Consider the following 19,159-nt stretch of genomic DNA (forward strand, 5'->3'; position numbering starts at 1 on the left):
TTCTCTAAAATACTATTTTTTTCCTTGAATGCAATAAAATCATAATTGAATAAATTCATGTTTGCACATTCAAGAATCACGTTCTCTTGATTCTATGCATCATCTGTTTTTATTCAATCTCTTGATTCTTATTCATGAAATTTTGATAGCGCACTCTTTCAAGTAAGGATACAAACAAAATTTTAGACCTTCAAAGTTTTTCAAACAAAAAATTGAAACTCATTTTTCAAAAGAAACTTTTTTTTTTCCTTTTAACTTTATAAAAAAAATTGAAGTCTTTAGATTTATTTAGAACCTTTAAACTCTTAGAAATGTCATATCTACTTAATTTTCTTTGTTACCTCGATAGGAAAAACTTTAGTCTAAAAACAACCATCTTGTTTTAGGGGCAAGCTTGAGGAATAAAAATGATCTAGTGTATAAAAAATTGCTAGCACAAAAAAAAAAAAAAAGCAAGCTTGTGAATTGACACAGCAATTTAACATAACCTTCACTAATGTATGTGTGTGTATGGGTAGAGGTGAAAAGACCTACCTTCATCGTGTTTCTGTTAGGGACCGCGAGAAAAGAGTGATAAGTTTTCGACGGTGCAAGTATGAAAGCTATCCCTCTAAATAAAAGAAATGTCAATTATGTTTAGTGTGTGTGAGTTTAAAAAAAAAAAAGAGCACTCTTGTATTAAAATTGCCTCTATCCAATGCAAATTAGGTATATGATAGATCGATAATCGGGCCAGTGCAGGACAAAGAGGAATTGAAAGTTGGATGTCTCATTTCTATTAGTTTAGGCCTTTAAGTAAACTAAAACTGGGTAGTCTTTTCTTTTACGAATTTGCAAGAAAAAAACCTTTGTTTTTCAAAATAACCTTCAACCATTTGTTAGCAAAACTTTGAATTTCTAAATGCTTGTTTATATCCTTACTTCCTCGATTGTTGAGAAAAGAGATGAGAATCAATTTATTATGTACAAAAACTTGAATATATAGATCATTTGGATGTGAAGATAAAAATGTACCAACTTGAATTTGCTAATCTTGAATAAACAATGAAACTTTGAATAAACAATTCATATTTTTACTTGAATGTTTGCATATTTCTAGTTTAAACTTGCTCGGAATGACCAAGAGCTAAGTTGGGGATGTTTTGATAGGCTTTTAAGGGATGTATATTTTCTATGTTAATTTTCCCAAAATTTGGTTGAATATTTGCTTTAAATGCTAATTTTGTAGGTAAAATGGTGCCCAAGGTATTTTTGGAGTCATTACAAGAAAATCGGGCCAAAAAGATCAAAGATAAGCAAGAAAATCAATAGATTGAAGAGAATCGAGTAAATACCCATAATGCCATTGAGTAAGATTGTTGGATCATCGACCATCGAGTATTTAGCATAATACTATCGTGTATAATCGAATAAGGATTGTCGAGTATTCTACCATCAAGCCATCGGATACTAGCAAATATCATCGAGTAATCAACTATCGAGTCATCAAGTTTCTTCTTATTCATTCTTCATCGAGTTAAAGTTATCAAGAAAAGGACATCCAGCATCAAGCATCGAGTAATCTATCATTGTGCATCGAGGATTGAGTATGAAACAAAAATCTTGCTTTTTAAACTGTAGAAAACTCGATGCGTTCATTCTTTTTTCCAAATTTTGACGTGATTCATCACTGCACCTCACGATGCTTTGTTGCTGGTATAAATGAGTTTAGTTCTTTAGCAAAAAGGAGAGAGATATCATTTTTAGATCATTTCTTTTTAGAGAAAATCCATCATTCTTTAGAGAGAAACTTTGAAGAAGAGAAACCCATTTTTTTAGAGAGAGACTTCGATTTCCAAGAACGATTCTTGTCATTTTTTGTGAGATTCAGTCGATTTATACTCAGACTTGTATCAATATACAACCATCAATGGATTTCTTGAAGAATTTTATCATCCATGAGTAGGTAAATTTTTTTCTTGGGGAATAATGTAAATTGGCATTTTCTTGAGGCTTTTCTTGAATTTTCTTTCATGTAATTTCTTTCTTTTGAATGTTTTTGCTGAAATTTAGAATTATTGATTATGATTGAATTGACAACTCAAGATTAATTAATTTTTTAATGCAAAAATTACATGGTTCTATAACAAAATTATAGTTATAATTGCAAGAATTAGTAGTCTTGATAGAAAATGTGGACTTCTTTTCCTCTTTTCTTCAAAGAATCTATTAATTCAGAACATTCATGCAATCAATCTTGAATTTTCAATCTTTTGATTTCAGGATTGAAATAGTTAAGAAAACCCATGAGTTTAATGCAATTTAGGGATTAATTGTGAAATATTTTTAGGAAGCAATTAAGACCTAGATTAGGGTTAATTGTGAAATTAGCTAATTAAGGCATTAGAAATTTATTCTTAATGAACTATTAAATAATCTAATTGCATGATTCTTTACTAAGTCAATGATAGAATTGGCTAGTTTACATAAAATCCCCAAGATTTCATTCAATTGAATCTTATCTCACAATCTCTCTTATTACTCTCATTAATAATTTTGCATTATCAATTCTTTTCCTTTTACTTAGATTTTAGTTCTCCCTTCNAAAAAAAAAAAAAAAATTCAATTAACGACACCTATTTCACTCCAAACAAAGAACAAAACAAAGGATAAAGAGCAACTTGATCTAAGCTTGCTTCCTAACGTACAAAGAGGAAATTGAAAAAGAAAACACTTAGCCTTGAAGAAAAAACGATCTTCACGTATCCTCTCCTTGAATGTCACGAATTCTTCTCCACTTCTCATGAACTCTTCTTCAACGAACACAACAATGTCACAAGAACACTTGGACACCAACACTAAAGTCTTCCTCTCTATTCTCAAGGTGAGAATCAAGGAAGAGTTGTGTACCTGCCTTAGTAACTTTGGTGAGGGAAAACGAAATTCTTGAGAGAATTTTATAGAGGAAGAAGAATAGACCCTACAAAGAAAAAAAAAACTCAATCAGTGTTTTTCACGTACATCTTAACTTAACTACCCCTTTGTAATGTGTATATGAGAGAGATGAGGGGAGTTATTTCCATAACTCCCTTGGAGTTATTTTACTTTTAAATTTAATTATATTAAAACTAATAATATAATTAAAACAAACCATATCTTATATCATACATAGTATAACCTATAGTTTATATTATATCATATATAATATAAACTAACTTTATGATATATAATATAAACTAACTTTATATTTTATCATATAACCTATAGTTTTAATATGAATCATATTTATATTAATTTTAACCTATAGTTTTTATATGAATCTCATTCATATAATTAATATTTTAATCATATTCAAATATTTATCTCTCTCAATAAACTTTGTATTATAATGTATTCATATACATTATATTAAGTGCATCACATACAATTAATTCTCTTTAATTAATTTGAAAAATTCAAATTAATCCAAAATTATTGATACTCATTAAATCCTTATTGAACTAACAAGGGGATGTTATGGATTTATAGATTAGAAGCCCCAATGATATGGGATTAATTAATTAAACTCTTTAATTAAATTAATCAATATTCATTAATTGTTGGACACTCCACTAAAGACGACAACCACATTCTTCACACTATAGATATATTTTTGTGTCCATTGGATATAACCAATCAATAGTAAGTTGACCCTTCATAAATTGCTCGGTCGGGTCAAAATAATCGTTTCACCCTATAGTTACATCTAACTCCTTTAAGTACCACTGATCCCTCTAATGAACAATTAGTCATAGTCCAACTATAACTAGGCCCCTCTCTGGCCAATAAGAGGGTGAGGTGCCTCATTGTTGAAGACTTGGAATCAACCCTTAAGGGAGAAACTCATCTACTTACCCTAACAACGGAAAGGAATGAATTTCAGCTTGTGTAATTGTATTCCCAACTCCCCCACTTGGACGAATCTCTAAAATGATAGGCATATTGAGTCGACGAATCTGACCTCTCACTCATACAGATCAAATGATCGGTTCTATAGAAAAAAGTTCACAACTCACTCAAGATTAAGACCAAGTCACCTATGGTCATCCTAGTAAAATGTAAGTCTCTTCAAGTAACGATACTACAAAGAAAGACCAATCATTTTGTGGTCTGGTCTTATACAAACTCTTTGTATATGATACCTCACTCACATATCTCCATATGAACAATTAGGATCAGATCATTTGTAACACTTTACAACAATTGTAATAATTACAAAGTGGGTTGTATCCGTAGTATCACCAAGATAAGGTATCCAGCCTTATCCATCTACTATAGATCGTTCAGGTTATTACTTAAACATGATCTACTTGTATGCCACCACATGCATGTTAAGCAACATGAAACAACTTAGGATCTTAGTTTATTGGTTTTGGGTTAATGTAGACTAAATGTCCAAGAAAATAACACGTATTTTATTAAGTAAATAATTCAATGTACAAATAATTTGTAAACTACGAAACCCCGAGTTTTAGGACATCAACCTCAACAATCTCCCACTTGTCCTAAAGCTAGTGAGTGTATAAATACAGAGTGTAAAAAAAGTAAAATACACAAAACAATAAACTCGGGCATACAATACATATCCAGTAACATCTCTCACTTGCCCTAATCTAGATGATACATGTCTCGCAGACCCAGACTCTCCAAGTGACCCTCAAACACTTTAGTCATGAGAGTCCTTGTAAATGGATCAACAACACTATGCTCTAAAGCGATATTCGTGACGATCATGTCCCCTCGATGCACAATCTCTTAGATGTGATGATATTTGCACTCAATATGCTTCCCTCTCTTGTGGCTCCTAGGCTCCCAGGAATTTGCCACAACACCACAATTATCACGATAAAAGATGACCTATTTTGACATGTCAAGAACAACTTCCAGATCTTTCAAAAACTTCCTGAGCCATACAACCTCTTTGGCAACTTCAAAAAGCCACCGCATATTGTACCTCCATGGTTCAGTTAACAATGCACTCCAGACTACTGCTCCTCCATTAAGAGTGATCACTAATCCTTATGCGGATTTCCTAGAATCTCTATCAGCCTGAAAATCAGAGTCAATGTATCTTCTAAGGATCAAATCCTTAACATCATACACAAGCATGTGTCCCTCTTTTTCTAAAGATATTTGAGGATGGTTTTAACTACTGTCCAGTGATTTAATCCTGGATTGAACTAATATCTACTGACAATCTCCACTATAGCAAATGTCAGGTCTAGTACATAACTTTGCATAAATAAGGCTACCAATAACTGGTGCCATAGGGGATCTTCTTGAGGTGTCTTAGGACATTGTTCCTTAGACAATATAATTTCATGCCTAAAAGATAATAAATCCCTCTTGAAATTGTGCATCAAATATTTGACAAGCATCTTGTCAATATTAAATGCCTGAGACAAGCCTAGCGTTTTATTCTTACGATCCCTGATAATCTGATCCCTAAAACAAACTGCACCTTTCTCAAATCTTTCATTTGAAATTGGGCTGCTAACCACTATTTAACATCTGTCAGTGACCTACACCATGCCCAATGAGTAGGATATCCTTCAAATACGACACTAAGAAAGCTATTGAACTGTTGATGATTTTCTGGTAGACACAAGGCTCATCAACATTCTGGTTAAAGCCATAAGATTTGAGTGCAGTATAAATCTTATACTCCAAGATCAATATGCTTGTTTCAATCTATAAATGGTCAATTAAGCTTGCAAACCATTTGCTCTTGACCTTGTTTAATGGATCACTTTGGTTGTTGCATATAGATGGCTTCATCCTCCTCTTCAGTCCACTCGACTTCAGGCTTGAGTTTCATTTCACCTTTCTCATCAGCTACTTGAGGATGTGAATAGCCAACAATGATGGGATTCCAAGATTTGTTGTCTAGAGTTTTTAGCAAGGTTGTCATCCTTGCTTTCCAGTATGCATAGTTAGTTTCGTCTAATACAGGTGAATGTATGGTAAATCCTCCTTCCTTTACTCCTTCCATCAAGGAGTGATAGGATCACAACACTAGAGATAATGGTCACCCGCTTTGATACCAATTGAAAAAATGTAAGGAGGTGTCTACTGTAGGTTAACAATGTTACCTACAATGTTACAACATTCCATAGAACAATTACCAGAAATAATAAACATATAAATGAACACCAGAGATTGGTAACCCAGTTTGGTATAAAACACCTATGTCTTGGGGGTAGTGTGCTCAGAAAAGATAACTTTACTAATATCAATGATAATATCAATGATAAGCCATTAGAACGTAGTACTTATTTGTAATAGTTACGCGATTACAGTGACTCATGTACAACTCTATCACTCAACCGATCACCTAGGTTCTCCCTAGGTGTAAGATTCCCTCTTACGGTAACTTAGGTCCCCCCTAAATTGTAGTATCAGTGAAGAAAGTCTTAGACTCACTCTAAGACCAAGATTCCCTCTCTGCAAGACACAAGATCCCCTCAAGTCGTGAGACTCATTCTCATTTGAATCGTATCTTTCTTCCTAAGAACCAAGTCTCTTTTACTCGCTTGACTTAGGCTCCCCATAAGCTTGAAAATTCCTTCTCAAATGAATCTCGTCAGACAAGATGTGAGTTAACGTAAAGTATATCTCCAAGCAGTTCAACTCTTTCTTTTCTTTGCAATTGCAACCGAATACACACTATTGTATAACTCAGTGTTGCTCTAAAAAAAAACAAAACAGCCAACCAAGTCGAAAGACTAAATATCCTTTACATATGTGCAGTGGTTACATGGAAGATCGACCCTAACTTCCAAAACAGTCATACACTAGAAAAGGAAAGAATTGGCACATAATATTATAGAAGGACAGAACCCGATAAGGAAAGCATTTTACAGAATCTGCATTCCGTAGAACATCCCTTTGCTAGAAAACCACCAATGTAGAGATAATTCAAATAACATTTGTGACACTTAAACAAATATTACCAACCACATCATATCTAAAAAAACTTCCCCTTTAGCAATATTTTTTAAAACAGCGACAAAAACAGAATTAATCAATACGGGCATGCAATATTATTGAACCAATATATAACAATATGAGAGACCATTCATACAAATCACAACATTAGCAGAAAAAACAAAACCAAAAACCACCACAACAAAAACAACTAAGTCCAGATGAGAAAAACAAAAAACACAACCAACAACCATGGCCAACACCCATAAACTTCATCTCATATTCATATTCTACTTCTCCCCCTTTTCTACCATGCTTAAGAAAATGCTAAGAGGAGAAGTAGACAAGTAGTCATCAATAATCATCCACATCATCATCCTGTGCACTAGAGCTAGAAACTTTCTAGTTAGATCACTTTCAGTCACTGGAACATCAGTGTGAAACTTCCTATTACATTAATAAGCCGTAATAACTGTTAGAGGAGTTCCAAACTCTTTCTAGTCTGGTTTTAAGTGTTTACAAGGAATGGCAGACCTTGTTCCTTCAATTCAAGTTATTGTTCACATGCAAAGATTTCGATCCTTTCTTGCATTTGCTCTCTCCGTCCATTCATACTTTACCACTTGATTTTTCAACCTACCATTCTAAAATCCAAAAAATGGAGCAATTATCTCGCTTTAACTCACGGCCGAAACTTCATCTACCATTTTCCTTCTTAGTTCCTTCTTCCTCATATCTATAAGAAAACCTCTCTTCTTCTTGTTTCTCCATCACCAAACAAACCTCTTCTTGCATTACTCACAAAATCAGGCAAATGGCTTATAGAACTATACCTTCTCTGATACCTATCTTCCTCGTGATCCTTGAAATAACTGTAGAAGCAGTTGCAGCTCGTAGCTTTCACGAAAGGTCGAGCATTGATGACAATAAGAAACAGCGTCAGTGGCTGGTTGGATATGATGGGGGTCAATGTGCTCATTCCCGGCATTGGACGCATCACATTGTCACAATATAACAAAGGCAGCCACGGAGGAAGGCATGTGAATTCATATGGCATTAATCCAACTCCAAGACGTCGATATATTCCAGGTGGGGATGATAATTTCATTCCAAATCCAATTCAATCCCTGCCAATATTGGTGTTAAAGAGACATCCTATCCTTGAGTTCATCTAGCAATAATGATCAGAATAAGTCTAACAGTATTCATCTGCCACTTACATGCTCTTCTATTCAGTCTGATTTTACTGAATTAACATATAATTATCTAGGGAGAAATGAAGTTACTAGCTTTGATGAGTCAGTGTTTTAATTAAATAGAGGTCTAACAATGAACTTGCAGTTGTTGTAAGATAATTTATGCTTCATTCAAGAAAAAGATGAATGCCAATGCAAAATGTTCTTTTTCTCTAATATTAGAATCAATCTAGTTAAGAAAATAATGTTCATGCCAGTTTCTCTGCAAATGTATGGCAAAACGATTATAGAGTAGATCAAAATGCAATTATTCACAAGACATGATTCTTTATTATTATTGATGAAAATAGAAGACAAAGGAGAATAGAAACACACGAATAATTTACGTGAAAAACCCTAAGCCAGGGAGAAAAAACCACGATCTAGACTACTAGACTAGTTTTTTATTATTCAAGTAATATAGAAATACAGGAAGACTGCTCAAATAAATAGACAGACAGGAAGCCCTAGGCCTATAAGAGAATTACAAAAAAGCCTCTAGGACAAACCAACCCTTTTTCGACACTCCCCCTCAAGTTGGGGCGTAAATATTGTCGAAAAAAGGTTGGTTTGCAAGCTTATTTGTAATTCTCTTATGGGCCTAGGGCTTCCTGCCTGTCTATTTATTTGAACAGTCTTCCTGTATTACTTGAATAATAAAAAATTAGTCTAGATCGCGGTTTTTTCTCCCTGGCCTAGGATTTTCCACGTAAATTATTCGTGTGTTTCTATTCTCCTTCCTCTTCTATTTTCATCATAGTATCAGAGCAAGGCGACGAAACCCTAGCCGCCATTGATGAGTCTCCTTCGATGACCAATTTCGAGATAGCTGACACAATTAAGGAAGCTATCCAACAGTACCTAGAGACTGCCTTATCGTGTCTTCTTCAACCAATGAGTACCGCCAGACAAACAACCCAATCCATCGACGGATAGATCGGGGCGCACCCAGCCAAAGAGAATCGTGGATAGACTGAGTCGCGGAGGAACGCACCTAGCCTTGATACGTCGACGACGCTCCGATCGCGTGCGGAAAGAACCCCATCGAAGTCGTCGATCTCCCGGGTGCAAAAGGGTTTCAGCGTTCAGATCTTATCGACGTCCAGCGCTACTTCAGCAGCAGATCTGATCGAAGCCCAACCTTCTGTGCACATCAGATCTGTCGACGGCGTCAAGACTCGACCATTCTTCACGGAAAACCCTCGAGTTCAAACAAGAAGCCGCGACGACTTCCTTGGCTCGACCAGCCGCGGCTTCATCGGCGGTGTCTCTGACCAGCAGCCTCCAGCGGTAGATCAACTGGTCCATTCTGACTGCAGTGGCGTCGGTCCTATCATGTTTCCGACGAACTCTCCGGCAGGTGTGAATGGGGTGTGTTCTGATGAGATTAAAAACATATTTCTTTTTCTTCAGCAACAACTCGCGGATTTTTGGTCAGTTCTTGGCACAAACTCACAAAGTGTTCAACCGGAGTCGTCCAATCTACAGCTATGCTCCGAGAACCTGGTAAACTCTTTCCATTCTTTACGTACTGCAAATTTGTTATCTGGATCAATGGGACATTCTACCGGAATTATTATTGGAGAAAAGTTGAATGGCCAAAATTATTTCTCTTGGTCGCAATCCATCAGAATGGCTCTGGAAGGAAGACAAAAATTTGGCTATCTAACTGGGGAGATACCCAAACCTGAACCTGGTAGCCCCCACGAACGCATCTGAAGAGCAGAAGATTCATTGCTATGATCAGTTCTGATGAGTAGCATGGAACCTCAAATTGGCAGACCGTTACTTTATCCTTGTTATGACAAGAAATGGACTTATGTCGTGAGATTATCTGGAAATGTTCACATGATGGGACGTAGTATTCCAAAATTGAGGAAGCTGATCGAGTGTATGATTTTCTAACTAGGTTAAATCCGAAGTTTGACGATGTTTTCAGCAAGATATTGGGCCAACGTCCTACACCGTCACTGATGGAGGTGTGCTCTGAAATACGCCTAGAAGAAGACAGGTCTACTGTAATGAATATTTCAGTAGTTACATCTGCTGCTTTTGCCACCAAGTCCTCCGGATCTGACAGTGACAAGAAACCTCTACCTGTTTGTGAGCATTGCAAAAAACAATGGCACATGAAAGACCAGTGCTGGAAGCTGCATGGAAAACCTCCAAATTACAAACGACGTCAGTCATAGGACAAGACTAGTCCTAGACAGCCTCTGGTCAGCGACTCGACGAATGTCAAGGCCTCGACTCCACTTCAAGCTGACAGTCAGAGTAACTTAAGCGCCGTCGGGGTCGATGCAATTGCACACTCAGGTACGACTTAATCCTTTAGTTTTATTAGCATTAGTGGAAAACGACCCTGGATTGTGGATTCCTGAGCAACAAATCACCTGATCGAGTCTTCTGATCATTTTATATCATATCACCCGAGCGCCAGAAATGAAAAGATTAGAATTACAGATGGGTCCTTTGCCCCTATCGCAGGAAAAGGACATCTTTCTCTATTTGAGGGTCTAATATTGCGTGATGTGTTGCATGTTCCTAGAATTTCGTACAACTTACTATATGTCAGTAAAATTACAAGGGACCTAAACTGTCAAATTGTTTTCTCACCTGACATTGTTCTGTTTTAGGATCTGAGCTCGGGAACGACGATTGGTACTGTCCAGCACGATAGGGGGCTCTATTTCCTTACTGATGGAACTTCTTTTAAGGATGGTTATAGGCCTAGTTTTATTTCTTTGAATTTCTCTACTGTTGAAACCGATTTTATGTTATGGCATTATTGTCTGAGACATCCCAATTTTCAATATATGAAGTATCTTTTTCCGCATTTATTTCATAATATTAATCTATCTTCCTTACATTGCGATGTGTGTATCCGGGCTAAACAAAGTCGTGTTTCATTTCACTCTCAGCCTTACAAACCGTCCAAACCTTTCAGTCTTATCCACAGTGATGTTTGGGGTCCCTCACCAACCACTACCTCTCCAGGAAAACAGTGGTTTTTCACCTTTATTGACGATCACACCAGACTGACCCGGGTCTTTCTTTTGACCGATAAGTCTAAGGTGTCCTCTGTTTTCCAAAAATTCTATATGACTGTAGAGACCCAGTTCAACACAAAAATTGTTATTTTACGAAGTGACAACGGGCGTGAGTTCGTTAATAACTCGTTTAGGGACTTTCTGGTCTCTAAAGGAATTATCCATCAAAGCTCGTGTGCCTATACTCCCCAGCAAAATGGAGTAACCGAGAGGAAAAATAGGCATCTAGTAGAGGTCGCTCGTTCCCTTATGATATCTACCTCTCTTCTTTCCTATCAGTGGGACGATGATATCCTCACTACAACCCACCTTATCAACTGCATGCCTTCTCGTGTCAGTCTGGTGGGCTGCAGTGAGGATAGCATCACCCCACAGATAGGAAGGAAAGAGGTAGATATCATAAAGGAACGAGTGACCTCTACTAGATGCCTATTTTTCCTCACGGCTACTCCATTTTGCTGGAGAGTATAGGCACACGAGCTTTGATGGATAATTCCTTTAGAGACTAGAAAGTCCCTAAACGAGTTATTAACGAACTCATGTTCGTTATCACTTTGTAAAATGACAATTTTTGTATTGAACTGGGTTTCTATGGTCGCATAGAATTGTTGGAAAAAAGAGGACACCTCAGACTTATCGGTCAAAAGAAAGACCCAAGTCAGTCTGGTGTGATCGTCAATAAAGATGACAAACCACTGTTTGCCTGTAGAGGTAGTGGTTGGTGAGGGACCCCAGACATCACTGTGGATAAGACTGAAAGGTTGGGACGGTTTGTAAGGTTGAGAGTGAAAAGAAACACAACTTTGTTTAGCCCAAATACACACATCGCAATGCAAGGATGATAGATTAATATTATGAAATAAATGCGAAAAAAGATACTTCATATATTGAAAATTGGGATGTCTCAGACAATAATGCCATAACATAAAATCGGTTTCAACAGTAGAGAAATTCAAAGAAATAAAACTAGTCCTATAACCATCCTTAAAGGAAGTTTCATCCGTCAGGAAATAGAGTCCCCTATCGTGCCGGGCCTGTCTCTTATACACATCTAGATGTGTATAAGAGACAGGTCTCAGACAATAATGCCATAACATAAAATCGGTTTCAACAGTAGAGAAATTCAAAGAAATAAAACTAGGCCTATAACCTGTCTCTTATACACATCTAGATGTGTATAAGAGACAGAAGGATGATAGATTAATATTATGAAATAAATGCGGAAAAAGATACTTCATATATTGAAAATTGGGATGTCCCAGACGATAATGCCATAACATAAAATCGGTTTCAACAGTAGAGAAATTCAAAGAAATAAAACTAGTCCTATAACCCTGTCTCTTATACACATCTAGATGTGTATAAGAGACAGACCTGAATGTGCAATTGCACTGACCCCGATAGCACTTAAGTTACTCTAACCGTCAGCTTGAAGTGCAGTCGAGGCCTTATCCTTCATCGAGTCATTGACCAGAGCCCGTCCATAACCAATCTTGTCCTGTGACTGACGTCGTTGGTAATTTGGAGATTTTCCATGCAGCTTCCAGCACTGGTCTTTCGTGTGCCATGGTTTTTTGCAATGCTCACAAACAGGTGGAGGTTTTTTGTCATTGTCAGATCCAGAGGACTTAGTGACAAAAGCAGCAGTCTTAATAGATGTAACTACTTAAATATTCATTGCACGAGACCTGTCTTCTTCCAGGCGTATTTCAGAGCACATCTCCATCAATGACGATGTAGGACGTTGGCCCAATATCTTGCTGCGAACACCGTTAAACTTCGAATTTAGCCCAACCAGAAAATCATACACTCGATCAGCTTCCTCAATTTTGGAATAATCTAACGGCATAAGTCCATTTCTTGTCATAACAAGGATAATTTATTGAAGTACGACGTTACGTCCATAGTCCCTTTCTTACATTCATGGACTTGCTTGCGTAAGGTATAAAGGCGGGATGCATTCTACTTCTTCAAATACAACTGTTGTACTGCATCCCAAATGTCTTTGGGAGTTTTCGTTTAAAGTAACAGTCTGCCCATTTGAGGTTCCATGCTACTCACCAGAACGTAGTAAAGAATCTTCTACTCTCCAAATGCGTTTGTGGGAGCTACCGGGTTCAGGTTTGGATAACTCCTCATATAGATAGCCAAAATTTTGTCTTCCTTCCAGAGCCATTCTGATGGATTGCGACCAGGAGAAATAATTTTGGTCATTCAGTTTTTCTCCAATAATAATTCCGATAGAATGTCCCATTGATCCAGATAACAAATTTGCAATAGGTAAAGAATTGAAATAATTTACTGGGTTCTCAAAGCATAGTAGTAGATTGGACGGCTTCGGTTGAACACTTTGCGAGTTTGTGCCAAGAATTGACCCAAAATCCGCGATGAGTTGTTGAAGAAAAAGAAATATGTTTTTAATCTCATCAGAACACACCACATTCACAACTGCCGGAGAGTTTGTCGGAAACATGACAGGACCGATGCCACCGCAATCCGAATGGACCGACTGATCTACAGCCGAAGGCTGTTAGTCAGAGACACCGTCGACGAAGCCACGGTTGGTCGAGCCAAGGAAATCGCCGTGCGACTTCCTGTCTGAACCCAAGAGTTTGTCGTGAAGAATGGTCGAGTCTAGATGCCATTGACCGATCTGGTGTGCGCGGAAGGTTGGGCTTCGATCGGGTCTGGTCGTCGAACGTCGTCTGCACCCAGGAGGTCGGCAGATCTGTTGCTGAAGTAGGGTTGGGCGTCAATCAGATCTTGACACCGAAACCCTTTTGCACCCAGGAGATCGACAGCTCCGATGGGGTTCTTTCCGCACACGATCGGAGCGTCGTCGACATATCGAGGTTGGGTGCGTTCCTTTGCGTCCGGCTGCGACTCAGTCTGTCCACAATTCTCCTTAGTTTGGCTGACCCAATTTGTCCGTCGATGGATTGGGTTGTCTGTCTGACGGCACTCATTTGTTGAAGAAGACGCGGTAAGGCAGTCTCTAGGTACTGTTGGACAACTCCCTTAATCGTGTTAGCTATCTCGAAATTGGTCGTCGAAGGAGACTCATTAATGACGACTAGAGTTTCGTCACCTTGCTCTAATACCATGATGAAAATAGAAGAGGAAGGAGAATAGAAACACACAAATAATTTACATGAAAAACCCTAGGCCAAGAAGAAAAATACAAGAAAACTACTCAAATAAATAGACAGACAGGAAACCCTAGACCCATAAGAGAATTACAAAAAAACCCTAGGGCAAACCAACCCTTTTTCAACAATTATATTAATTAATAGAGTAAAAAAAACAGGTACAATTACAATTGGGGAATCATTGAGAGAACCAAACTAGATCAACAGAGAAAAAAATAATCATGAACGTGTATATAAAAATGATAAGACCTGGTCCAGATATTTCTAAGAATCATTTGTACGTCTAAGAATCACATCTGTACTTCTACCTGACCTGCATTTCTTTCATTTGGCCGTAATGTTGAATTTAAGAATCATAAAGAAGTCATTTAAGATTGCAGTAACAAATTTACAACTACTTTAGTGGAAACATCAAGGTACAGATCAAGTTGAAGATACATTAAATTAATTAAATTAACATTTGGGGAACCCCCAAAAGATAACATGTCCAAAAACGTTAATAGGATTGGAATCTGACATGTCATAGAAATTAATTTGCGACGTCGTCTTCACAAAACTTCCATGGGTTGGGATATTAACTCTTGAAGGATGGATATTCGGACTTCATTTTCAATCAAAATGAAATCTCCAGATCCCAAATGTGATCAACATCAGTAGTCACAGACAATTTAAAAACCCCCAATACATGTATCAGAATTAAATGGACACGATAAAGCAAAAGTGGAATGGAGAAAATTAAAACCTAATCTTCAAAATGGAATGTGAAACTCTTTGTCGTCTCTGTATCTCTGTATTTGGAGAGCCTCAGACCCCGAACATCTTGAAAAGGATGAAGCAGAGGAACCCAAGAAAGATGAATAGGAAAAGGTAATCAATGAAGACGAAAAAGGAAGTAGACCCATGATTTCTCTTCTGCTTCTTTCCAGAGACATTGTTATCTTTGGCTACTCCGTCAAGGGGCTCCAGTTTCGCCATTACTGAAGAAGCCTAGAGTAATACTGTAATAGCCTGGATTTTTTATAACAAAAATGTGGAAACATAACCATTGTAAATATTTACAACTTATACAAAATAGTAGACGCAACTTATTACAAACAATATCTAATTCAATCTATCAAAATTTTACAACTTCTACGCTTTACACTTATTACAAACATAACCATTGTAAACTATTACAACTTGTACAAAATAACCATTGTAAACTATTACAACTTATACAAAATAACCATTGTAAACTTTACAACTTACACAAAGAATCAACGATTAAAAAGTTCCAAATTTAAAATTAAAGGATTGAAAGAGATTTGACGGCATAATTTAATCCAAAAATAGACTTCCACCTTAAAAGACTTTTGTCCTCGAAAGAAGTTGTTTAATAATGTTGAACGCTTGCTTTTACTTGATCCTTCCTTAACCATGTCACTTTCAACTTGAACCTTTTACCAAGGAGGCAAACACACAAAGTAATCTAATGGCTCTAAGATCTCTTGATTTCATCTTTCTTTACCAAGTCACTCTTTTCTAGTGGTTGAGTGCTTCATGACACTTTACTAAGAAAAGTTCTAGGTTCTATAAGGTTCAGTCTCACTTGCTTGGATTTGGAGCCACCTCACTAACCCCACCAAGGGATAAAAGATCTAACCTTAATTCTAAAGCAAAACCTAAAACTTCTACCACAAGGCAAGCATAAGAGAAAACTATCTAGTCAACTAGGGAGCATCCTATGCCGACTAACAAACAATTGCAAGCACACGTCGAAGTCAAACATAGACATACAACCAACCAAATCAACAATTCAATTGTCATAGCAAAATAAAAGTTTGTGGACCTGGTGACGGAAAGGAAACAGAGATAGACCAACACCAAAGAACTTAGCTACTTAACAACCTGGATTCTAGGTCAATCTACAAGAACAACTCCGCTCTGATACCAATTGTAACGACCCCAAATTTCAATGTTAAACTAGGGACTGTTACCAAAATTGAACATGAAACTAAGTTTACTAACTCTTATATTTAGAAAATGTTCGGCAACATAACGACGCTACCACCACAACCAAAATTGTTTTTGACACCTGCTCAAAGAAACGCACTTCTAACAATCAAACAACAAACTTCTCTCAAAGAACTACAAAGTTTCGAGAAAACTCATACTCCAAATACATTAATCAGATTCAACAAAACTTTACTAAAGACTCATACTAGCGTGAAATGCTATCATAATAAACCGACTAAACCTTATTACAAAATTCCAACTCAAGGACGGCCACCATGACTTGAACTTAAAACAAAGTGTCACCTTCTAAAAGTTTGTAAGTAAAATAAACTACGAAAAAAGGAACAAAACAAAACACGCCTAATGGTCAGACAGTCAGCCTTTCTCAAGCTTCCTCCTCAGCATCACCAAGGTTGCAATACTCCTCGGCGCCTACAAAACCTAGTGGAGGGTCAGTACACACTTGTACTGGTAATTAGCCCACGCCTGAAGGGCCACCAATCAACATACATTTCAAAGATACACAACAACAATAATATCAATCACATCATGCTAAACACATGAATTATATCATTATATACAAAGCATACATAATTTTAAACTAAACTCTCAATCACGCTCAATATCCCAACCTTACTCTCACAACTTTCTAAATGAAATCCTCGAGGCATGTTGACCCCTACCCGTAGTCAGGATCCTATCATCCTTTATGGTTCTCATCGTTCAACCCTTAGCCGAACCTAAGGCCTTGAACAGTACATCATTCCTTAAAGGTACTCAAGGCCATGATGTCCCCTATAGCACCCAACGTTATCCAATTCCATACAAAGAGCATGGTATGTTCACAGAAGCACATAATAACACAACATAGTATACATTATCCAATTCCATTCAAAGAGCATCTAGACATGCTTTAATCATATCAAAAAGCATCACAAATATCAAGATAACATAGATCTCAAATATTTGAAATAGAAATAGATCACACTAACACACAAACAAACAGACCCAAAGGTAGAATTCTACCTACCTAAACGCTTTTAAAATGCTTTTAAACTGCTTACAAAAGGATCTAAAGGCTCCTGAGATAATAAAATATGGTTCCAAAGGTTGGAATTTAATTTGAAGCCTTAGTTGAAATCTAAAATAGTGCTCCGAGTAAACTTACCAAAGCAACCTTAAACCTCAATCCGAACACCCAGAATCCAACCTGAACTACAAACAAATATTACCCAAGAGTTACAAATATTACCTGACCTTAATTCGCTGCTGGTTCGTGGATATCACGATGTCGTTGTCGCCGTTGAACCTTAAACAAATTCTTAGAAATTAACCCAACCACAACAAAGAATGAGTTCCAAGGATTCAGAATAACATTTGAACACTTAAATCCAATCCAAAACAAGAATTAAAGAAGTAATCCTTACCGAATCTTACTAGATAGCCTTCGATCCTTGCTGATTAGTGTTTGACAGCATCCGAACTTGCAGATTTGGACCTAAAACGTTATGGGAAAATTGATTTGAAGCCAATCGAAGCATGTGTCGATGCCGAAACTCATCGAAAGCTTACCCCCAAACCAAAGACGCTGCAATACACACCCAATCGTCGAGGTTCACGCTGGAGTCTCAAACGGAGCTGAAATGATGTTGCGAAAACCTAGACGAAGTCGTGGTTATAGAACAAGATAGATTCGTGGGTCAATGTACACCATCGTCGACTATAGAGCAGGTGTTGGCGTGGATGTGGGTTCGCAGAGTTGCCGAAACGTAGCTCAAATGTATGGGTCGTTGATAACGCGAGGGTAGCGTGCGTAGCGACAGTTCGAAGGTCTCTATGGTCGTCGACTGCTCGTGGAGGTCGCCGGCGAAGAAGATCGAAGGAGGGGGGGTGATCAGCGGCTGCAAGGGAGGAGGAAGAAGATGTTGGATGGCAGGGTTTCGCCTTTTTCTTTTCCCGTCTTTTATGACCTCATCAATAAGAACACAACTATTTTCCAATAAATCCTCTTTATTTTCTCCAGCTTTAAACCTTTAATTCAAGAAAAAAAAAACCCCACAAATATGAGAATTCAATCTAGAAAATATTTGGGTCTTTCAATCCCATCTCAACAATCCAAATAATATTTAGAGGTTTGATTCCTCTATCCCATGTATATTGGATTTCTTGTTATGGTTGTTCAATGATTAAGACTTTTGTTCAATGATAAGTGGGATGAAAATAACCACTATCATGACTTCTGATTTATTGAAGTTTTTGTTGCTTCGAAATCTTTTTCAATTTTCATCTTTTTTTTACTATTCTATTTTTTTGTTCTCAATCGTCGAAAAATCTACTTTGGAGTCACCTTTATGTTGCTTCAAACATATCTTTTTCAATTTCATCTTTTTTTACTCATTCTATTTTTTGTTCTCAATCATCGATAAGTCTATTTTGGAGGCTTGACTTAATCGATCAAATCCACTAATACATAGAATGAAAGGCTCGACTTAATCGGTCGTCAACCAAAAGTTGAAGTCGCAATGTCTCTTCTTTCCAAAGGGATTCCTATCAAGCCATTGTGAAAAGGTAACCTAAGCATATGGACGGTGTTGGTATTAACCAGTTTGTTGAGGGTCTTAAACTCACATTGACAAATTCGATCAAGAAAGGATGTCTCATCGTCGAATATTGTTTGTTTCTCTTATGTTCATACCACATCATAATTGATCAGTAATTTCAATTCACGATTTTTAATTGAGATTTCCATACTCCAATCTAAATTGGTTTCTTTCTTCATGAATAC

The 19,159-nt window shown here is 37.0% G+C and overlaps 1 protein-coding gene and 1 long non-coding RNA gene across 6 annotated transcripts; one reads left to right on the forward strand and one right to left on the reverse strand.

The window, feature by feature from the left end:
* The first annotated feature begins 7,759 nt into the window (after positions 1-7,759).
* On the forward strand, positions 7,760-10,372 carry LOC120088988. The gene is made up of 3 exons (XM_039046427.1): positions 7,760-7,894; positions 9,594-9,686; positions 10,043-10,372. Exons 1-3 carry the CDS (start codon positions 7,760-7,762, stop codon positions 10,370-10,372), a joined length of 558 nt encoding a protein of 185 aa, XP_038902355.1.
* Positions 10,373-14,879: 4,507 nt separating this feature from the next.
* LOC120088175 lies at positions 14,880-18,431 on the reverse strand. 5 transcript variants are annotated; one of them, XR_005484844.1, is made up of 4 exons: positions 17,947-18,426; positions 17,802-17,872; positions 17,543-17,695; positions 14,880-17,456 (listed from the first exon to the last, which is right to left on the reverse strand). It is a non-coding gene; the product is annotated as an uncharacterized LOC120088175 (long non-coding RNA). The 5 variants fall into 5 exon arrangements; XR_005484847.1 differs by having other exon boundaries at positions 17,543-17,683; positions 17,802-18,431; XR_005484843.1 differs by having other exon boundaries at positions 17,802-18,429.
* Positions 18,432-19,159: the final 728 nt, after the last annotated feature.

Source organism: Benincasa hispida, chromosome 10 (genome assembly GCF_009727055.1).
Source record: "Benincasa hispida cultivar B227 chromosome 10, ASM972705v1, whole genome shotgun sequence".
NCBI classification, from domain to species: domain Eukaryota; kingdom Viridiplantae; phylum Streptophyta; class Magnoliopsida; order Cucurbitales; family Cucurbitaceae; genus Benincasa; species Benincasa hispida.